Here is a 16,342-nt window from a genome sequence, read left to right on the forward strand (position 1 = left end):
CTCTATCTCTATTCTCTTCTCCCAGGGTTTTCTTTGCAGGGAAAGCTGGCTGATATTTGAATGTAATTGTTAAGGTTTATAAAGCTAATTTGTGAAATTTTCCTGTTTTACCTGTGCAAGATATTTACCTTTGATAGTGTGTTTGTGGTGTTCTCTTTATGTAAGGCTTGTTACAACAGTTCCTCAGCTTTCATCATTTCTCTATGGTGGGTTATAGTGAAATAATAGTAATTCCCTTGCATACTATGCAATTAGCCTTGCTAGATGATATTGGATCTACAGATTCAGTTTCAAAGGAAAGGTTAAGACACCATGAGTATCTTTTTTCCTTTGAAGTATGCGGTTGAGACTTTGTCTGGGGATGAAAACGTATGGGCTTCTCGGGCAGTGGGGGCTAAAAGAAGAATGTCCATCTCAAATATGGGCAAATCAGATCATTTCCATCTCTCTGCAAATAATGCCCTATAAAACACTAACGCTTCAAAGAGCTGAAGAGTTAATCAGGTAGATGTTGATGGATATAGCAGGTTCAATGTCCAATCACACCAGAGGGGAAAAAAAACCAATCCCTTCTGAAAAAAAAATAAAATCATATAAAATATACGTGCACGTAATATGATTTCCTTGATATTTATTTCTTTACTTGTTACCAGCACTGCTAAGCTAAGTGTATTCCCACTTGGAAAGTATCTTTTTAATTATCCATCTGTTTTTCCCTTACCTTTTTTTTATTCTGTCTGAATTGGTGGTTCTGTGTGCTTCAAATGGTATGTAGATTAATTTCAGTTCTGGAAGTCTTAAATTATTTATACTGTTAGGGAATAATGTGCATTTCCATTGTTTACAGCTCTGGTCTTTCTGATTATGTAGCATCAGTCTTGTTTTGCTGAGAGTGTCCTCTGTTGATTAACTCTCTAGATAGTTTGATAATGGCCTATATCCAAATGATGTATATACAAATCCCAATTGTTTCCATGATCCTTGACAGAATTTAGTGAGGTATTTGTTGCTGGTTTTTAGATGAATATGTATAGAGTTACCACTTTGCTCTTTAAAAAAATTTTCCTCTGAGAGATGAGATAGTTTTGTCTCTTGTACAGTTTTACATGTCAATATAACAAAGGCTTCTTAGGCATTATTCATACAGACTTATAGTGAAAACAGAAGTTTGACACAATAATGGGAATAAATGCTAGTGGCACTGCTTACTTCTGTTTACCGGTTAAAAGCACTCACTTTTTTTTTCCCTGCTTACTGTTACATTGTTAAGGGTTCCCAGTTTAGATCAGGTGCACTGATGCAATGGATTTGTGGACATACAATACTGTTATTTCTGTGGCTTTAGTAAGGACACAACAGATATACTCCTTCCCCCCAAGAAATCCAAAATACACAAATATATTTTGATATTTAGCTGTAGTATTGTGGTTTTGGTACTATGTAATGCACTCTATGTATTTCAGTTCTGAGATGAATATCTTATTGCTGTAAAGCAAACAAGAAGCACAGCAAAGAAAACCAACAACTTATATGCACCTTATAGTTTGTATAAACATTAGAAGTGTCTACTATATAAAAGCATTTTTACATGAAGTAACTAGTGCCTCAGTCTGAAAGTTCAGGAAAGCTTCTGAGTAACTACTTGTCATGGTAAGCTACTGAAAGATGCCAGTCAGTGTCATTCAAGCACTTTCTTCAGCAAAGGGAATTTCTCTTTTTGATTTGGATTCTCATATATAAATGAACATGGTGACTTCAAAGATTCTTACTTGCTGGTTTGTACTTTCTTGTTTCGCGTATCATCTTTCTGTTAGCCCTCTTGCTCCTGGTTGGTTTTGTACTCAGTAGCCAAAATCTAATAAATGGATACATACACTGAAAGAAAACCTGTAATATGAACTTAAAGCTTATCTGTCCTTTACAAGATTGTTGTAGTGGATACTAACAAGGAATTTTTACTATATCAGATGTTTTTAGTTCTGCTATATGTACATTATGTCTACAGCAAGTAGTTGTGAGTAGCACAACCCAATAGAAATGTATTTATAAAGGGAAGCAGTTGGCCTGAGAAACAGAGTCTACACTGTGCATGTTTCATGAGGACTCCAGTTTGGTCAGCTGTCTGAACATCCGTTGGAACCTGGTGTTCACGTTCTGGTCTAGTTCCATCCATCCCCCTCCAAATAATTAGTTTTTGCATTCCAAGCCTTGTCCCGAGATATAAATCAAAGCCAGGTTAGTGGTGAAGATTTGGAGGTTTCCTTCATAGTGCAGTCCTGATCAAGTACTGACATAAACACATCCATAGAGGAACTTCCATTTTGCTTTTGAGTTTGGTTTTTTGCTCGTTTGAAAGCAAACTGAAGAGAAACAAGAGAAGCCAAAATTAATTTTTCGTTTCTTTTATTATATTTACTAGAGGCCCATATAAATATGCAGACCAGAAACCTAACAAACTAACTGAAATTCTGACGTACCTGGTACAGCTTCTCTTCACTAACTCGGTAGGGTGGGAAAACAGAAGTTGGAATTCTTCCTGATTGTAGACTGCTGAAGCCAATGTTGTTTTGCACTAAAGACACTAACAGTAATGAGTAATAGTAAATAACCTCCACAGAGCCATTCACCAGTAAGTTTTAAAGTGTCTAACAATGAAAATAAGCAGCACCAAACCAGCTGGAGTTTTTCTTTACTAGAAAGTCCCACAACAGCAAAAATATATTGTCACAGTATATCAGTAAAACAAGTGTAAGGATTTGGGCAATCCAGGTAGTGTTCTGGAGTTAGTTTTTTTCCCCTTAACTCAGTTATTTCTGAGAGAATTATTAGAAGATACCAGTAGCTTTTATCTTGCAAATTCACTGTCTTCTCAGTATTCTGTTTATGATAATTAGTCACAATGTATTTGCTTTTTAAAACTGTCCTTAAAACATATGACTTCCATTTTTATGCATCTACTGATAATCTAGATCAAGTCTCATAATGTTTCCGAGCTTACTTTTTGTGCTTAAACATACACAAAAGAACTAGTTCACTGAACTCACTTGAAAATTTAGTTATATTCAGAGTTCATAGAGAAATAAAAAGAATTCTGGTCTCACACAATACCTCATTTGCTGTTTCTCTCTGTAACAATTCTTAATGGAAATTGAAAAGTCATGTGGTTTACTGGGAAATTAACCTATATGGGCTGCTTAGGACTGATAGGAATTGAATTAACAGAGCTGGTAGGTCTTTATAGAGTATATCATAGTAACCCACAGTTCAAGTTTGTAATAGCAAGGGAAATCAAGGATGGAAACTTCTGCTAACAATACCCCAGCTTGTATGGAATCAAGAAAAAGTGTGATCTCTTGAATTTTGTGTAAACTTAAGTTTCATCATTATGAGTTAGAAATAGAAGAAACAAGGGAAAAAAACCCAACAATCAAATTAGTGAAATTACGTGTTAAAATTTCTTTACCATGGTTGTTTCCTGGTTAAGTTTTTAATGAGTTGCACTGTACTGCAGTTTCTCACAGGGTGTAAAACAGAGGTGAAAGCAACATTTCCACCAAATGCACTCACTGCCTTGATCCATTTACACTTTAACAGCCATTTCAGTTAGGGTGGTTTGTTTTGTCTTGAATGCGCTTATAAGTTCCTATTTCAAACAGATTAAGCTAATGTTACAGTCATCACTTTCCTTTTGCTTGGTGGTGAATGCAGGTGTGTTGTCCTGGGTGCCACAAAGTCCCTACCAGCCCACAGTGCCTCACGGCGTTACAAAGTTGGACAGCAATGGATGCCAGCATCTCTTTTGTAGCTGTTATTAAAGATGCTATCTTTAGCTGCAACACTGAAGTTATGCAACTTAATGTTCTGTGTGTATTAAAATATTAATGAAAACACAGGGTTGAAAGCAATGAGTGTGACCCAATATAAAAGGAAGCGTTTAATCAAAATTAAAATCTTCAGTAATGAAATCTGGCTGACTTTATGCACATTTGTGTTCATGCTGAGCATCAGCCTGTTTCCTTTTGTTAATTCTGAATCAAACTTCTGGCTGCTGTTTTACTACATGGGGTGATCCAAAACTTCATGCACTCCTTCCTGCCAGCAATAAGGCAGACTCTGCTAATAGCCAATGTTTCTCGGATTTTTACTCAGTAGCACTTACTGCACATTAAATACTAACATATTGATCAATTGGCGCGTTGCCTTTGAATATCTCATAGGGATTTCAGCCAGAATAAGAGTCCAAATGCAGAAGTAGTCTGCTGCATGATTTTATTGTCTTTTGCCATTTATGATAGCGTATAAATCTCCAAGAGTTGCAATTCAGAGTTCCAGCTTGGTGAATTTGGTAATGTCTGTTTGCTTTCAAAACCATTTTTCATTGTTGTAGCTATTATCTTTGCTACTTTTTGTAATGTTCTACATAGAATTTTACAATATTTGAAGCCTTTGGACAGTTGTCTAAATGAAGACCTATCAGTGTAAATCATGAAGACATCTGTCTAGAGATTTTTCAAATTCTGAACAATAAAAGATTTGAGTGTATGTTATTGCCCCATGCTTCTGTATACTGAGAAAGCAGAATGATTCATATCTTAGTATATGCCTGAAATAGAACAAACATTTGCCTGTACTGTTTGGGATCTAACTCAAAGCAGTTAATTGAATTAGATGAAGTCTGTATTTCTCTGTGACCTCTGTGTAAAGCTGTCTGCCATTTTTCCCTGAGGTGATTTCCTGAAATATTTCTAAAACCAGCAAAAGTAATTTGGAAAGTTTAAGATATCTGGCATAACTGTAATTTTGAAAAGGTTTACCTGTTTCTACTGTGACAATCTGTTGTCAGTTTACATCCTGAATGTTTTAGGAGGTAAAGAAACAAGGTAACATTACCACAAGAATGATATATTCACGCGTTTGGACGTGCAGAGTGTAATTAACGAAACATCCACTATCTAACTTAGGTATATCCTGCTGTATAGCAGTCTGGAGAGGTGAGAAAAGGTGGTGGAGCTCTGTGATCTGTAGTTCCTTTCAAGAGAATAAAATTGTATATAATAATAACAGAACAATAGAACAGAATAAAAGTGTATGTAATAGTTCAGCAACATTTTTGAGCAGTGTGGCTTTGCTATAGTGTCTGATGCCAGCAAATGCTTTTCTTAGCTCTGCTGTTATTTAGAATTAGCCACTCAGCCATATGAAGTGCCTGCATCTTGCGCTTACTGACTGATGTTTCAGGCTTGACCTCAGATGTAATGGTGGTATATCATTTTCCAGAATAGTAAAGAAGTGACTTAGCTGTTTGAGTGTGATAATGATACTATATATTCTCTGATATTAAAAAGTCATATTTTTCAACCACTTCAACAGCATAAGGGGGATTTTTTTCATGGTAATAGAGTCCTTTCAAAAAACGTTGATGGTAGTGGTACAGTTATAACATGCTGAAATTTGAATGCTAAGCAGAAGGACACAGCTAAAATTGTTGCCTTGAGGCAGGACCTTAGCAAAACAGTAGCATAGTGCATATGCAGATTTAGGGCTATGCATACTGCAGAAACATTGTTACTTCAGGTGTGTGAATCTTTATTGCTTTGAAAATGTCTCCTTTGATAAGTTTTTGGCTTCTTCAGAATGAAAGGATGATTATAAGCAACTGTACAAGCATCAGCCTTTTAAGTCTTGCCTATACTACAGAAACAGTGCTGCCACAGTTTCACTGGCAAGTCTGTGGAATAGTTGTATCTACTCTTTTAACAACACAAGTTAAGACAGAAAAGGTTCCTTCAGGATTGGCCTAGTCAGGGATTTTCCAGCTTAGAAACTATGGGAAGACAGTCAATTTTTCACATCTCAAGCCAGTGTAGCTTGCTATTTCGCAGCAACACCTCTTCAAACAACTGCAGTCTCTTCCAATTTGCCAGTGCCATATATCCTAGATTTAAGCTTTCATTGAAAACTGGCTAATTGTTTGCTTCTGTCCTTGTTACCTGCATTCCTTCCTTTATTTTTCTCCCTCGAATCCTGCGGTACAGGACACTGGCGTTTCTGAGTTGGTTCGTGTCTTCTTTCCTAAAAGGGAAGACCATTCTGCTTGTGAAATAAGGTTTGATAAGTAGTTAAGGAAAACACTGGCATTCTGTTGAAGTGTCTTCTCACCTTTTCTCTTATCATTGTTTGGTCCTTATATCTCTTTTGTCATTTCAGTTATCTTCTTTATACTTTAATTTGGAGGGCCAAGACAAGGTCTCACTGCAGCATCTTAATCTGATTCTTTTTCTCTGTTATAATCTGCTTTGAAGGGAAGGCTAGTGCAGCTAGCAGTTCATTGGAAACTGGACATCGGAACCTTAATTTGTAGTGTACAGGAAAAAAGCTGTATTTACAAACACACGAACATCTTTGGATTTAAAGATGCAAATCCTTCCTTGCCTAGGGGAAGCTAATTTGTGATGCCCCAAAGACACAGTTCTTCTGTGAGCTGTGTCTAAAACCCCTTTGTTTGTGTCCATAAGTTTGGAAATCAATAAAATAATAATAATAAAATAACAATAATAGTAATAAAAAAGAAAACAACTTTAAATATTTAGGACAAGTGAAGCAGAAACTGTCTCTGTGGTCTGTACAAATGAATCGCCTCTTCCAGGAGGTAAATTCTGACTTGCTGGTAGTAAATGCCTTGTCCTAGACCATAATATGTGGAAGATGTTGAGAGGGATCACATTTTGTACACAGTCAATCAAATTAATAATTAGTTCACTTCTCCTTACCTATTTTCAATTTTTAATCAACCTAAGGGATACTTTCAGAGTTGCATGCCTGAGGCATCACAGATCCTTCAGGGTTTAATTAGATTTCCCAGTGGTGCAGTGTGCTCTCTTAGGCCTGTCAGTTACCCTTCCCATGGGAGTTAAAATTACTCTTTATATGACTTATCAGATTTGGTCATTTAATTGATTCCCAATTCATCATCTAATTCATTTACGCTTTCCTTTACACACATGGAAATACTGTTACGAGCTGACAGCTATGTTGCCCAGTAAGATTCCTGGCAATACTTAAAGCCCAAATCTTCAACTAGATTAATAAAATCAGACTGATTGTGAGTGATTTCCATCAATTTTTGTAATTATTGTCAGTAACTTTCAGCCAATGGTTTTTACAGAAATCTTTTTGGGGGACTTGCTCCATAAGCATTCATTTCTTTCTATTAACAATTGTAAGTCTCTTAATGACAGTAACAAATAACAATAAATATATTTATTTTAATGTCTTTATATGCGTTCAGTATGTTTATTGACAAATGCCTCAACATTTAATTGCTTTTGCAGTGCAGCGTATTGCTTGATTCAAGCATATCACTTGTATTTGTCATCAGCACCTTTTAAAAGATGTGATCTGTGTAGGTGCAGCCCTCCTTGATCTCTTTCTACATTAATGGATTAGAAGAATGCAGGTGTTGTATTTGCTAACATATAGTGCTGAATATAATAGGCAATGACACCTTTTTCCAGAGAAGGTAACTATTGACCTTCAGTAGATATTAAGATCCCAGTTTGCTGGTGCTGTATAAAAAGCAATCAATCAAAAACATTACTCTTTGGAGATAATACATTTTAAAACAACTTAAAGGTTACAGTAATAGAGGCAGTACATTTTGTTAACATTTTAGACATGTGATCTAATATCACTGCTTATATTTCATACATCTAACACCTATATTTAACTCTATTTGTGTCTTGGTTCTGTTCATCAGTGCTAAAACAAAGCTGTTTCTTTGTTGCTTTGACCACCAGCGCTCTTCAGTGGTGTCATCAGCTACGCAGTACTGATAATGTTAATAATAAATTACATAGGTTGGTAACATGAGCTTAATAGCTCTCTCTGATACCCTTAATCTGTTAGCATTCTTACAGCAGAATGTGGTACCAGATTCAGTAAAATACTTGCCAGATCTGCATGCTTGATGAGAAATAGACAATTTCCCGTTGCTGGAAATTCTGCATTGCTGTGGTGGGCAGTATGAATGCAAGTTTTCTGAACATCTCTTCCTAGAACAGTTTAAAGCATTCTGTGTATACCATTCACTCATTCATTCATTAGTTCATTCTCGTTCATTCGAATTAAATAATGCTATTTTTTAGCACTCTTAGTTCTTCCAAATTTAAATTACTGGTAAAATTTCTGTATGCCTCTTACAGTGTCTGCCAAAGTCTTAAATGTTGTAATTTCAAATTTTAAAATAAATCATTGACAGAATGAAAGGTTAGGAAGAGAAAGAGCATAATAATGAAAGGCAGATCTTAAACTGTTTCAGCATCAAATTAAAAAGAAAAGGCCTTTTAAAATCTCTTCTAGCGTTCATTAAGCCTACAATTTCTTCCATGGTGACATCGTGGAGGAAGTGTTTATGAACCAGCTGCAAGATTCAGGTCAAGGATTTCAACACTGTGTCATATGAATACTAAGCAAAGAATACCACTTGGTTTTAAAGTAGTTTTGTTTCTTCAGGCTTTCAGGTAGTAAGGTTTGCTAAAGGGCAGAGTTTAAAGCAAAGTAAGACAGCACTGTACGAATACATTGCCTTGAATGTTTTGTCATAAATGTATAGGGAAAGATTCAAAATTGATCTCTACTGTGATGAGGTTAAGTGATGGTCATTACTTTATGATCAGTCTCTTTCCAGTGAGCACTCTCATATCTGGAAACCTATTCAATGTGAGTTCTTAGACTGTGTAATCAGGGAAGTCCTGTGCCACTGGACGGCTGGCTCTGAGAGTTAAACTGTTAGGCTACGTGTCAGGTGTTTATATAGTTTTGAATCTCAGAGAAGGCTGAATGAAAATTAGAGACCTACGTACTGCACTGATTGGCATCTGCTTGCCTGTAGAAGGCTTTTAGTCCGAGAAAGGTGTAGCAAGATCCAATAGCTGAGGGCAAAGCACTTCGAGGTAGGAATCAGATGAGAACTGAAAATGATGAAAGTGAGGACCCCTAGGCAGGCTGGCTGCTAAATGAAGTGACTCCATACCTGTTGGAGGCCTTATAAAAATGTAGACATCTGTTGAAACATCCAATACCATATTGCTGGACTTGATCACTGCATAAAATCATTGCCTGTATTACATGAGTGATCTTGTTAGATGATCGTAACAGTAATTTATACAGACTATTCATAGCCCTACTGCTTTTGTTTCACTTTAATGACTATGTACTACAGTTAACACCAGTGTTAACCTGTTTTTAACATCTTCCAAAAGGAAAATAAATAATTTCTTTCAAGGAACCAATTTTTCCTTTATATGACTGCATGAAAACTTTTAGGGGGTTGTCTTCAGAAGAGAATATTTCTCATTTGTAAATGATCAAGTTTTAGTCAAACCAGATAACATTCTTAGAGTTTAATAAGGTCTGAAACCATTTTGGTAAGACGTGTGTTGACTTAAATCTGATCATACATGCATTTTTTGTTCCTTTTTAACTTAATTAGGTGCTATAACACTTTCCTGTTAGTGGCATGCATGTATTAAAAATGATACTCTGACATCTGTATAAATTTCATGCCAACAAAGTCTTTAAACAAGGTACCATAGTTCTGACTGATGCTTAAGTTAGTTGTAATTAAAATTAAGCACCTGGTTTGAAGCACTGTACCAACTGACAAGCATCTTATAATATATTTGAATGCCAAAAATGTCTGCTGTGTTTCAGTAAATTTGAATTACAAGTTCAGTAGGTAGTGGAGAAAAGGGATCGTTGCTGGTCCTAAATTACAGGAACTGTTCTGCTTTTGAATAACGGCTCAATCGTGACTAAGAAATAATGAGTTTCTCTTTGATTCACGGGATCAGAACATTTATATAACCTCCTGAATCCCATTTTTCATTTTCCTAATCTTACAGCATTTTAAAGTAACCACTCATTTTTTGTTGTTTTGTTCCTCATATTTTATTAGTCAGATTAAGTATTAGATGGAAGCTTTCTTTATAATACAGTTGTTTCATTGGGTACGAAAAGGAAAACATTGAAATACTTGTTATATATTTACAAGAATTAAAATAATAGAATTGCTGGATATTAAAATTAAAATCCATTACATGGGATTTTTAACAAAATTAGCCAAAAGGCAGGGCAGTGGGCCATTAAGGTTGCATGGCTCAGCTTTAGCTTGTAGTTTGATGTTAGCACGTTTTTGTTTGCTGGGTGGAAACTTGCTCATTAGCTGAGGTCTGGTTGGTTTCTAAAGCAATGTGAGGAATGAGCATTTCTTCTAGTTATTTCACTTTTTTTTTTCCCACATTTTTGAGACATGTGCTACAATACAAAGAAACATTTATATTATCTTCATGCCGAAAGAGTGGAAATCATTGGGATCTCTTCTGTTACCTAATTGTGTGATACTTCGGGTGTCTACTCTCTCTCTAACAAGTAGACTTGCAAAATAGTGTGCTGTGTCTGAGAGAATGTGAGAGAGTTAGCAGGAAGCAAGTCTGGATGATGTCTTTTATAAGAATTGAAATGGATTAAGATGGCCTTGATCTGATGATGCAACTGCACCCCGAACATCTTCATTTCCCCTTCCTCCTCTGTTCACTGGGTGACCATGGCTGTAGTATCTTGGTTGATGAGGGATCCCGGATATATTGTGGTGCACTGCTTTGAACTGATCTAGCATGAAGTGTCTAGACTACAGTAGACCTGTAATCAAAATTTTCAGGAGATTAACTTATTTCCAGTTCTTAAATGATACCACCTGTTAAGGCATAATATCCACAGTGTCTGATGGTAATTAGTGTGTTCCTTACAAAATCATTCTTTTCACATATTGACTAGAGCTTTATGGTTGATTTCTTTTTTTCTTGTGTTTTCTTTACTGTCTTTGAACTACATCACAGTTATTTAATGATAAACTTTAACAATAATCTTTCTTAAGTATCTGCAGTGTGTATATGCCAAAAAAACCCTGCCTGCCTACCTCTGATTTAACTCAGCAGTGACTCCCTTCTCTTTTTCATAGTAGCCAATGAAGAACTTAAGAAAAAAACACCAGGTGCTGCATTTTGAAAAACACTGTTTAGGGTTTACTCAAAAAATGCTGTATCTACTTACTTTGCTTGTCAATAAAAATTTATCCTCAAGTGATTGCTCGTTCCTTCTGCTCTGGCAAAGATTCTCTGGGGAAAGTGCAATTGTTTTACGGATTGAATAGTACATGGTATTAAATAGTTGTATGAGTAGTTGACTTTCAAGTGGAGTTACAAAAGTTGCTGCTGAACGTGTTCACAGTTCTGAATATACACAGCAAGATCATGGAGTTGTCCTAGCTGTGCAGTGACAATAATTATGATCATTATTTATTGTATTTTCAAAAATATTAGAGTAAAATGTTAGAAAACCTTACAGTATGTCAGAAATGTAGGGGAGGATTATATCTATGAAGATTCTACACTGAATTCGTTTAAAAAGAAAAAAAAAAAAAAAGGCAAGCATCCTCTTAACTTACCTATTTTTATTCCAGCTGCATATATGTAGAAGGAGGTGCATGTGGTGAAATTTGACCTTTTGGTGACTGAAAGCACATGCTATGCTGGATTACAAAGTATACTTATAATATATCTTCAAAAGGAAATGTATTCTCATTTACCAGTGAGCCTTGATTATGAAGGACAGAAAAGAATTAACTTTTTTTCATAAGAGAAGAAAATTTTAAATTTATAACTTCATGCAAGATTGCTAGGCCTGAGGCAAAAAAAACAGATCATGCTTCTACTTTACAGCTGCAAAAATAATTACATGACGACTATCTGTGGAGTAATCTCTAATGGATTACATTTTGTTAGCATTTCATTATGTAATGTTAGAGCCAAAATAATTCATAGTAAACGGAAAAAAAATCCTTGTTTTGATGTATCTATGGCCTGGACCTTTGATGTCCTCCTAAGGCATTCTGTTAAGCACTGGTTAATTTGTGAAAGGTCTTGGTTTACAGACAAGGTACTATGCTTGTAAAGCTGATATAAGACTAAGGAGTGTAAAAATTACTGAAGTAATTTGTTTTTATTACACAAGTACTGGACTTCTTTGTTGCTTCAAAGGTGCTAAAAGCCATCTGAGGTGCTATCTGATAGGCATTCCTCTTAGATTTATGAGGTCTTTCAGACTTGAAAAGCACTTACGGTTTATTAAGATCACTTCACTTAATTATTTTTTTTTTTAACTTAAGGGCACTTCTTTTTATATATGTCTTAGCTTTATCCAAGTAATACAATCTTCAGAAGTAATAAGAGTCTTCTTACTCATGGTCAAAACACCCCTTTTATTGTGTTGCAATAGAACTGTGCTGTAGCAAATAAACACTTCTGCACTTTCATGTGCTGTTGGCACTGGGAACTGGATGTATGGGGTCTTTTAGTAATTTGGTGCAACTTCTGTTTCGTCTTCTTTTATGTTCTTTAGTTTGTAGAAGTGAAAAAAAAGAAGCAATAACATGACCAGTGGCTCCAAGCCAGATCAAGTCTCTATTAAAGTAAGCAGAAAAAATTCTTTGACTTCAGCAGAAGCAGTGTCAGCCTAGCCACTTATGCTACATGATTTACTGTATCTGGATGGCTTGAGGGCTACTTGGGAACACAAGAAGTTGCATCTGGCTATTAATGCCATATTCAGTATAAACGGGATAAGTATATATAAGGTTTTCAGTGTATGTGAGCAGTATCTTAATGTTCCCATAACCAAAATAATTTGAAATATCCAATTTTGATGCATCAATATTTAGGGGAATGTAGTAAGGGAGCTGCAAGAGAATGCAGGTTGTTTTGTTTTGTTGAAAATGGAAGGGAAGCTAAAGGATTGGTCTTTTGACTTACCTTTCTGAATAACTAAAAATGACATCATTCCCCTTTCTGAAAACATAGTATTTCCTCTAGATGTAACATGGATTAATTTCATAGCTGAAAACATTTTCATTTTTCCCTAGTCCATAGAAGGAAAATAGCCATGTGTTTTGATTTTCAGAGAGAGAAATTCTTTGTTCTTAGGTGGAGCATGCTTTCTCAGGTTTTTTACACCAAGAAATAGGTGTATGGTTTTGTTTGGTTTTTTTAATAAACATTCTAGATTAGATCTCTTCGAGAGACCTATTTCATCCAAGAGAACATGTTCATCCAGTAGCATCTCGTTGTAGACCAGAGACCTCCAGAGGTCCCTTCCAACCTACATTATTCTATAATTTCTTCATTAAGTCCTGTAATTCTGTTGTATTAGTTTGTATTATTAAAGTGATAGAGACATTTTATCCTTGATCATCCTCTTTCTCTGCATCAGTATCTCCTGATACCAGGGCATCCAGAAACCTCAATAAATAAACTGAAATATTTGAAGTATGAATGTTTCAGTATGAAATGGAATTGTTAAATTCAGATGATGTCTGGTGAGATCTACAGTATAGTGCAGTCTTGTTGGTACATGGATGTTCTTTGGTACTTCCAGAAATTATATATTGTTTCTAGAAGAGTGATAAAATATTCTGTATTTATTGCTTTTGATTCCCATCTACACTTCTACATCAATCTCGAACTTTCCCTTTTGTATATTATGTTATAGTGAGCCAAGCTGGACACATAGGCCTGTGACAGTAGCTACTGAATGGTAGGGTATCAGAATGTAAGGTAGATGGACTTGAGGAGAAAAAATAGAAGATAGTCCTACTGATTATCAACAGGGCTATTTGCCAATAATCCTCCAAAACAAAGAACTGCAAGTAATTTTTGCTCCCTCCCTTCATTTTAGATTATATAGCATTGCAGAAAGTAGGTGTGAGAAAGGTACGTACCTCTGTCCCAGAGTAGATGACCCATTTGCCATCAGACCATTTTAAAAGGTCTTAACAGCACAAAAGACCTTAGAGGAATGGTTTGGTGGCAGTACTGTATCTGCCAATCTGTAAGCACTCTCATGTTCCTTAACATCTAACAATAAATCACACCTCACTTTGAAATGGCATTAACAACCAAACCACTACTCAATAGTGAATGTCCATATATCTGTGGTCCAAGACGTGGGGGATATATTTTTTGCTGAAGATTCTTGGCACTATTTATTGTTGACACAAGATTGTTGCGGGTAGCAAGAGTGACAGATAGCTTTGTCAAAATCCTAACCGTCCTTTGGCTGTAATGTACTTTTCCATTACGGTATTCTTTATTCAGTGTGGATGGAGTAACAGCAGTGGAGAGGACTAGAATGTTATATTTGTTATCATTTGAATTATTTATTTTTAGATTAAACCTAATGCCACTTACTTGGCAAGATTTAGGAATGCCATTATTCTGTTAAACTGTGTCCCTGTGTAGTGGTCTGCTAAGCACAGTACGATGTCTCTCCTCTCCCAAAAAGAAAAATAATCACACTGCTATTGATAAAATTCATAGAGGGTGAATAGAGGGAACTAGAACTTCCTAGGCCTGGGCTTGCCTAAATGATGAGAAAGAACAAATTCTAGTAATGAAGCTGCAATAAAAATGTTTCATTCTATGAAAGGTACTAAAATTGGCTTCTTCCAAATGAGGGATATGGTCCTGGCTCAGGCTAAGGGATGACTGCCAGAGACAGGAAAGATTTTTTTTTTTTTTTTTTTTTTTTTTTTTGCTTTAAAAAGACACAAGCTAAATTGCAAAGATTAGTTTGGCTAAGGCTACACAAATGTTTGGTGTCTTATAATTTCAGCAAAGAACTGGGAAGTTTAATTAGTTTGTTCATTTTTTCCATAAATTCAGGGATGGATGCAATTCATATGGCCAGTGGCCAATCTTTAACCATAAACCTTTGAGTTACTGGCAGGCTGACCTTGTGTCTCAGAAAAAGAGAGAGAGAAAGCAATCTCTGCTTCTCCGCAAGTGATGTTCTACCTGAGCAGAAGACATCGTGCCTTCTTCAGCTGTGGTAGGCATCCTGTGTTCACACACTAGACAGACACTATGCCAAGTACTACCAGTGAGTCAGCTCTTCTGTGCGGACAGTCCTATGTCTGTGTCAGCCTTTCACCACTGCCAGTGTTAGTCACTTGGCTTGTATGTTGGAAGTAAAATGTGAGTTGTACATGGGTTCTCTGTGTTACTCTGTGGAAGTACCAGAGACCATCCACAGATGCCAAATGAAGTTCATTAACTGAATTGTTCATTAATATAAAGTACGACGGCAACAGGGACCATTAAAGGCCAAAACAAAACACTTTGCTGTGCTATTGGTGTAGTTGGGTAATTTTTGACTTAATTTGCTTTATTCTTTCAGTTCTACGGGATGACTTCAGACAAAATCCATCAGATGTAATGGTAGCCGTGGGTGAACCTGCAGTGATGGAATGTCAGCCCCCAAGAGGTCACCCAGAGCCCACTATATCGTGGAAAAAAGATGGGACCCCTCTAGATGACAAAGATGAGAGAATCACAGTAAGTATAAGAAAGTTTTTCAAACAACGCAAAAATCAACTAATCTAAAATTACTAGTCTTTTGAGCTTACGGGCATCCAGCCATGCTGTGCGTTCTAGGATCAGTCCTTTCCTTGCTTCGGAGGCAAGGCTAATTTGCATTTAGCTTGCAACGCGTCCTCTAGTTTCATACCACTTCGTTGCAGAGTATGCATTTGTTTGTTAAAGAGGACCATGAAAAACCTATGTTCTTCTCTTCCTCAGAGGAATTAGAAGCTTGTGGAAATGAAATTTGTTAAATTTGTCACTGTACTATAATTTTCTTGCCTTCTATCCACCTACAAATTTTTGCAACCTGTAATATCTGCCTTCTTTGGTTGGAAAGAAAAACTACTAATAGTCTACGTGAGGCCTTCTTTTGTAATTCTGTTGAAAAGAATCCATGCAGAAGAGTTGGGTGTTGTATTACAAAGGATAAGAAGACTTCTGGGATATAGTCACATTTTTTTAGAGAGATGATGACTTATCCTGCCCTCTGAAATTAAGTTGTTTTCTCATTGGAGGTGTTGTCATACTCGTTTGTATCTGTAGCGTGCTGAATACAGTGCGCAATGATTCAAGACTATGGATAAAGCAGCTTCTCAAATCAGAAAACTATACTTTAAATTTTTGACATGTGAAACAATAAGCTAGTGAGCCTAAATGGCTTGAAGAAATGGCAATGAAAAATGGAGTTCAGAAATCATTTATATGCTGCCAAGATGGTGATGCAAAACATCTTGCCATCTGGTAAGAAACCATGTCATCGGAACGCCCATACTATGTAGGATCCTCTTGGTACTGGTAGGATTACTAGTGTAAAACAAGATCAGAGGCACATACAACTTATATATCTCAACTGTATGCTGAAATGAGGG

The 16,342-nt window shown here is 36.1% G+C and overlaps 1 protein-coding gene across 1 annotated transcript in view; it reads left to right on the top strand.

The window, feature by feature from the left end:
- ROBO1 (roundabout guidance receptor 1) overlaps positions 1–16,342 on the top strand; it is a 381,747-nt gene that overhangs the window by 253,743 nt on the left and 111,662 nt on the right. The window contains exon 3 of the mRNA XM_074816706.1: positions 15,289–15,446. Coding sequence (XP_074672807.1) covers positions 15,289–15,446 — 158 coding nt within the window. The remainder of the gene's footprint in view (positions 1–15,288; positions 15,447–16,342) is intronic.

Source organism: Strix aluco, chromosome 2 (genome assembly GCF_031877795.1).
Source record: "Strix aluco isolate bStrAlu1 chromosome 2, bStrAlu1.hap1, whole genome shotgun sequence".
NCBI classification, from domain to species: Eukaryota; Metazoa; Chordata; class Aves; order Strigiformes; family Strigidae; genus Strix; species Strix aluco.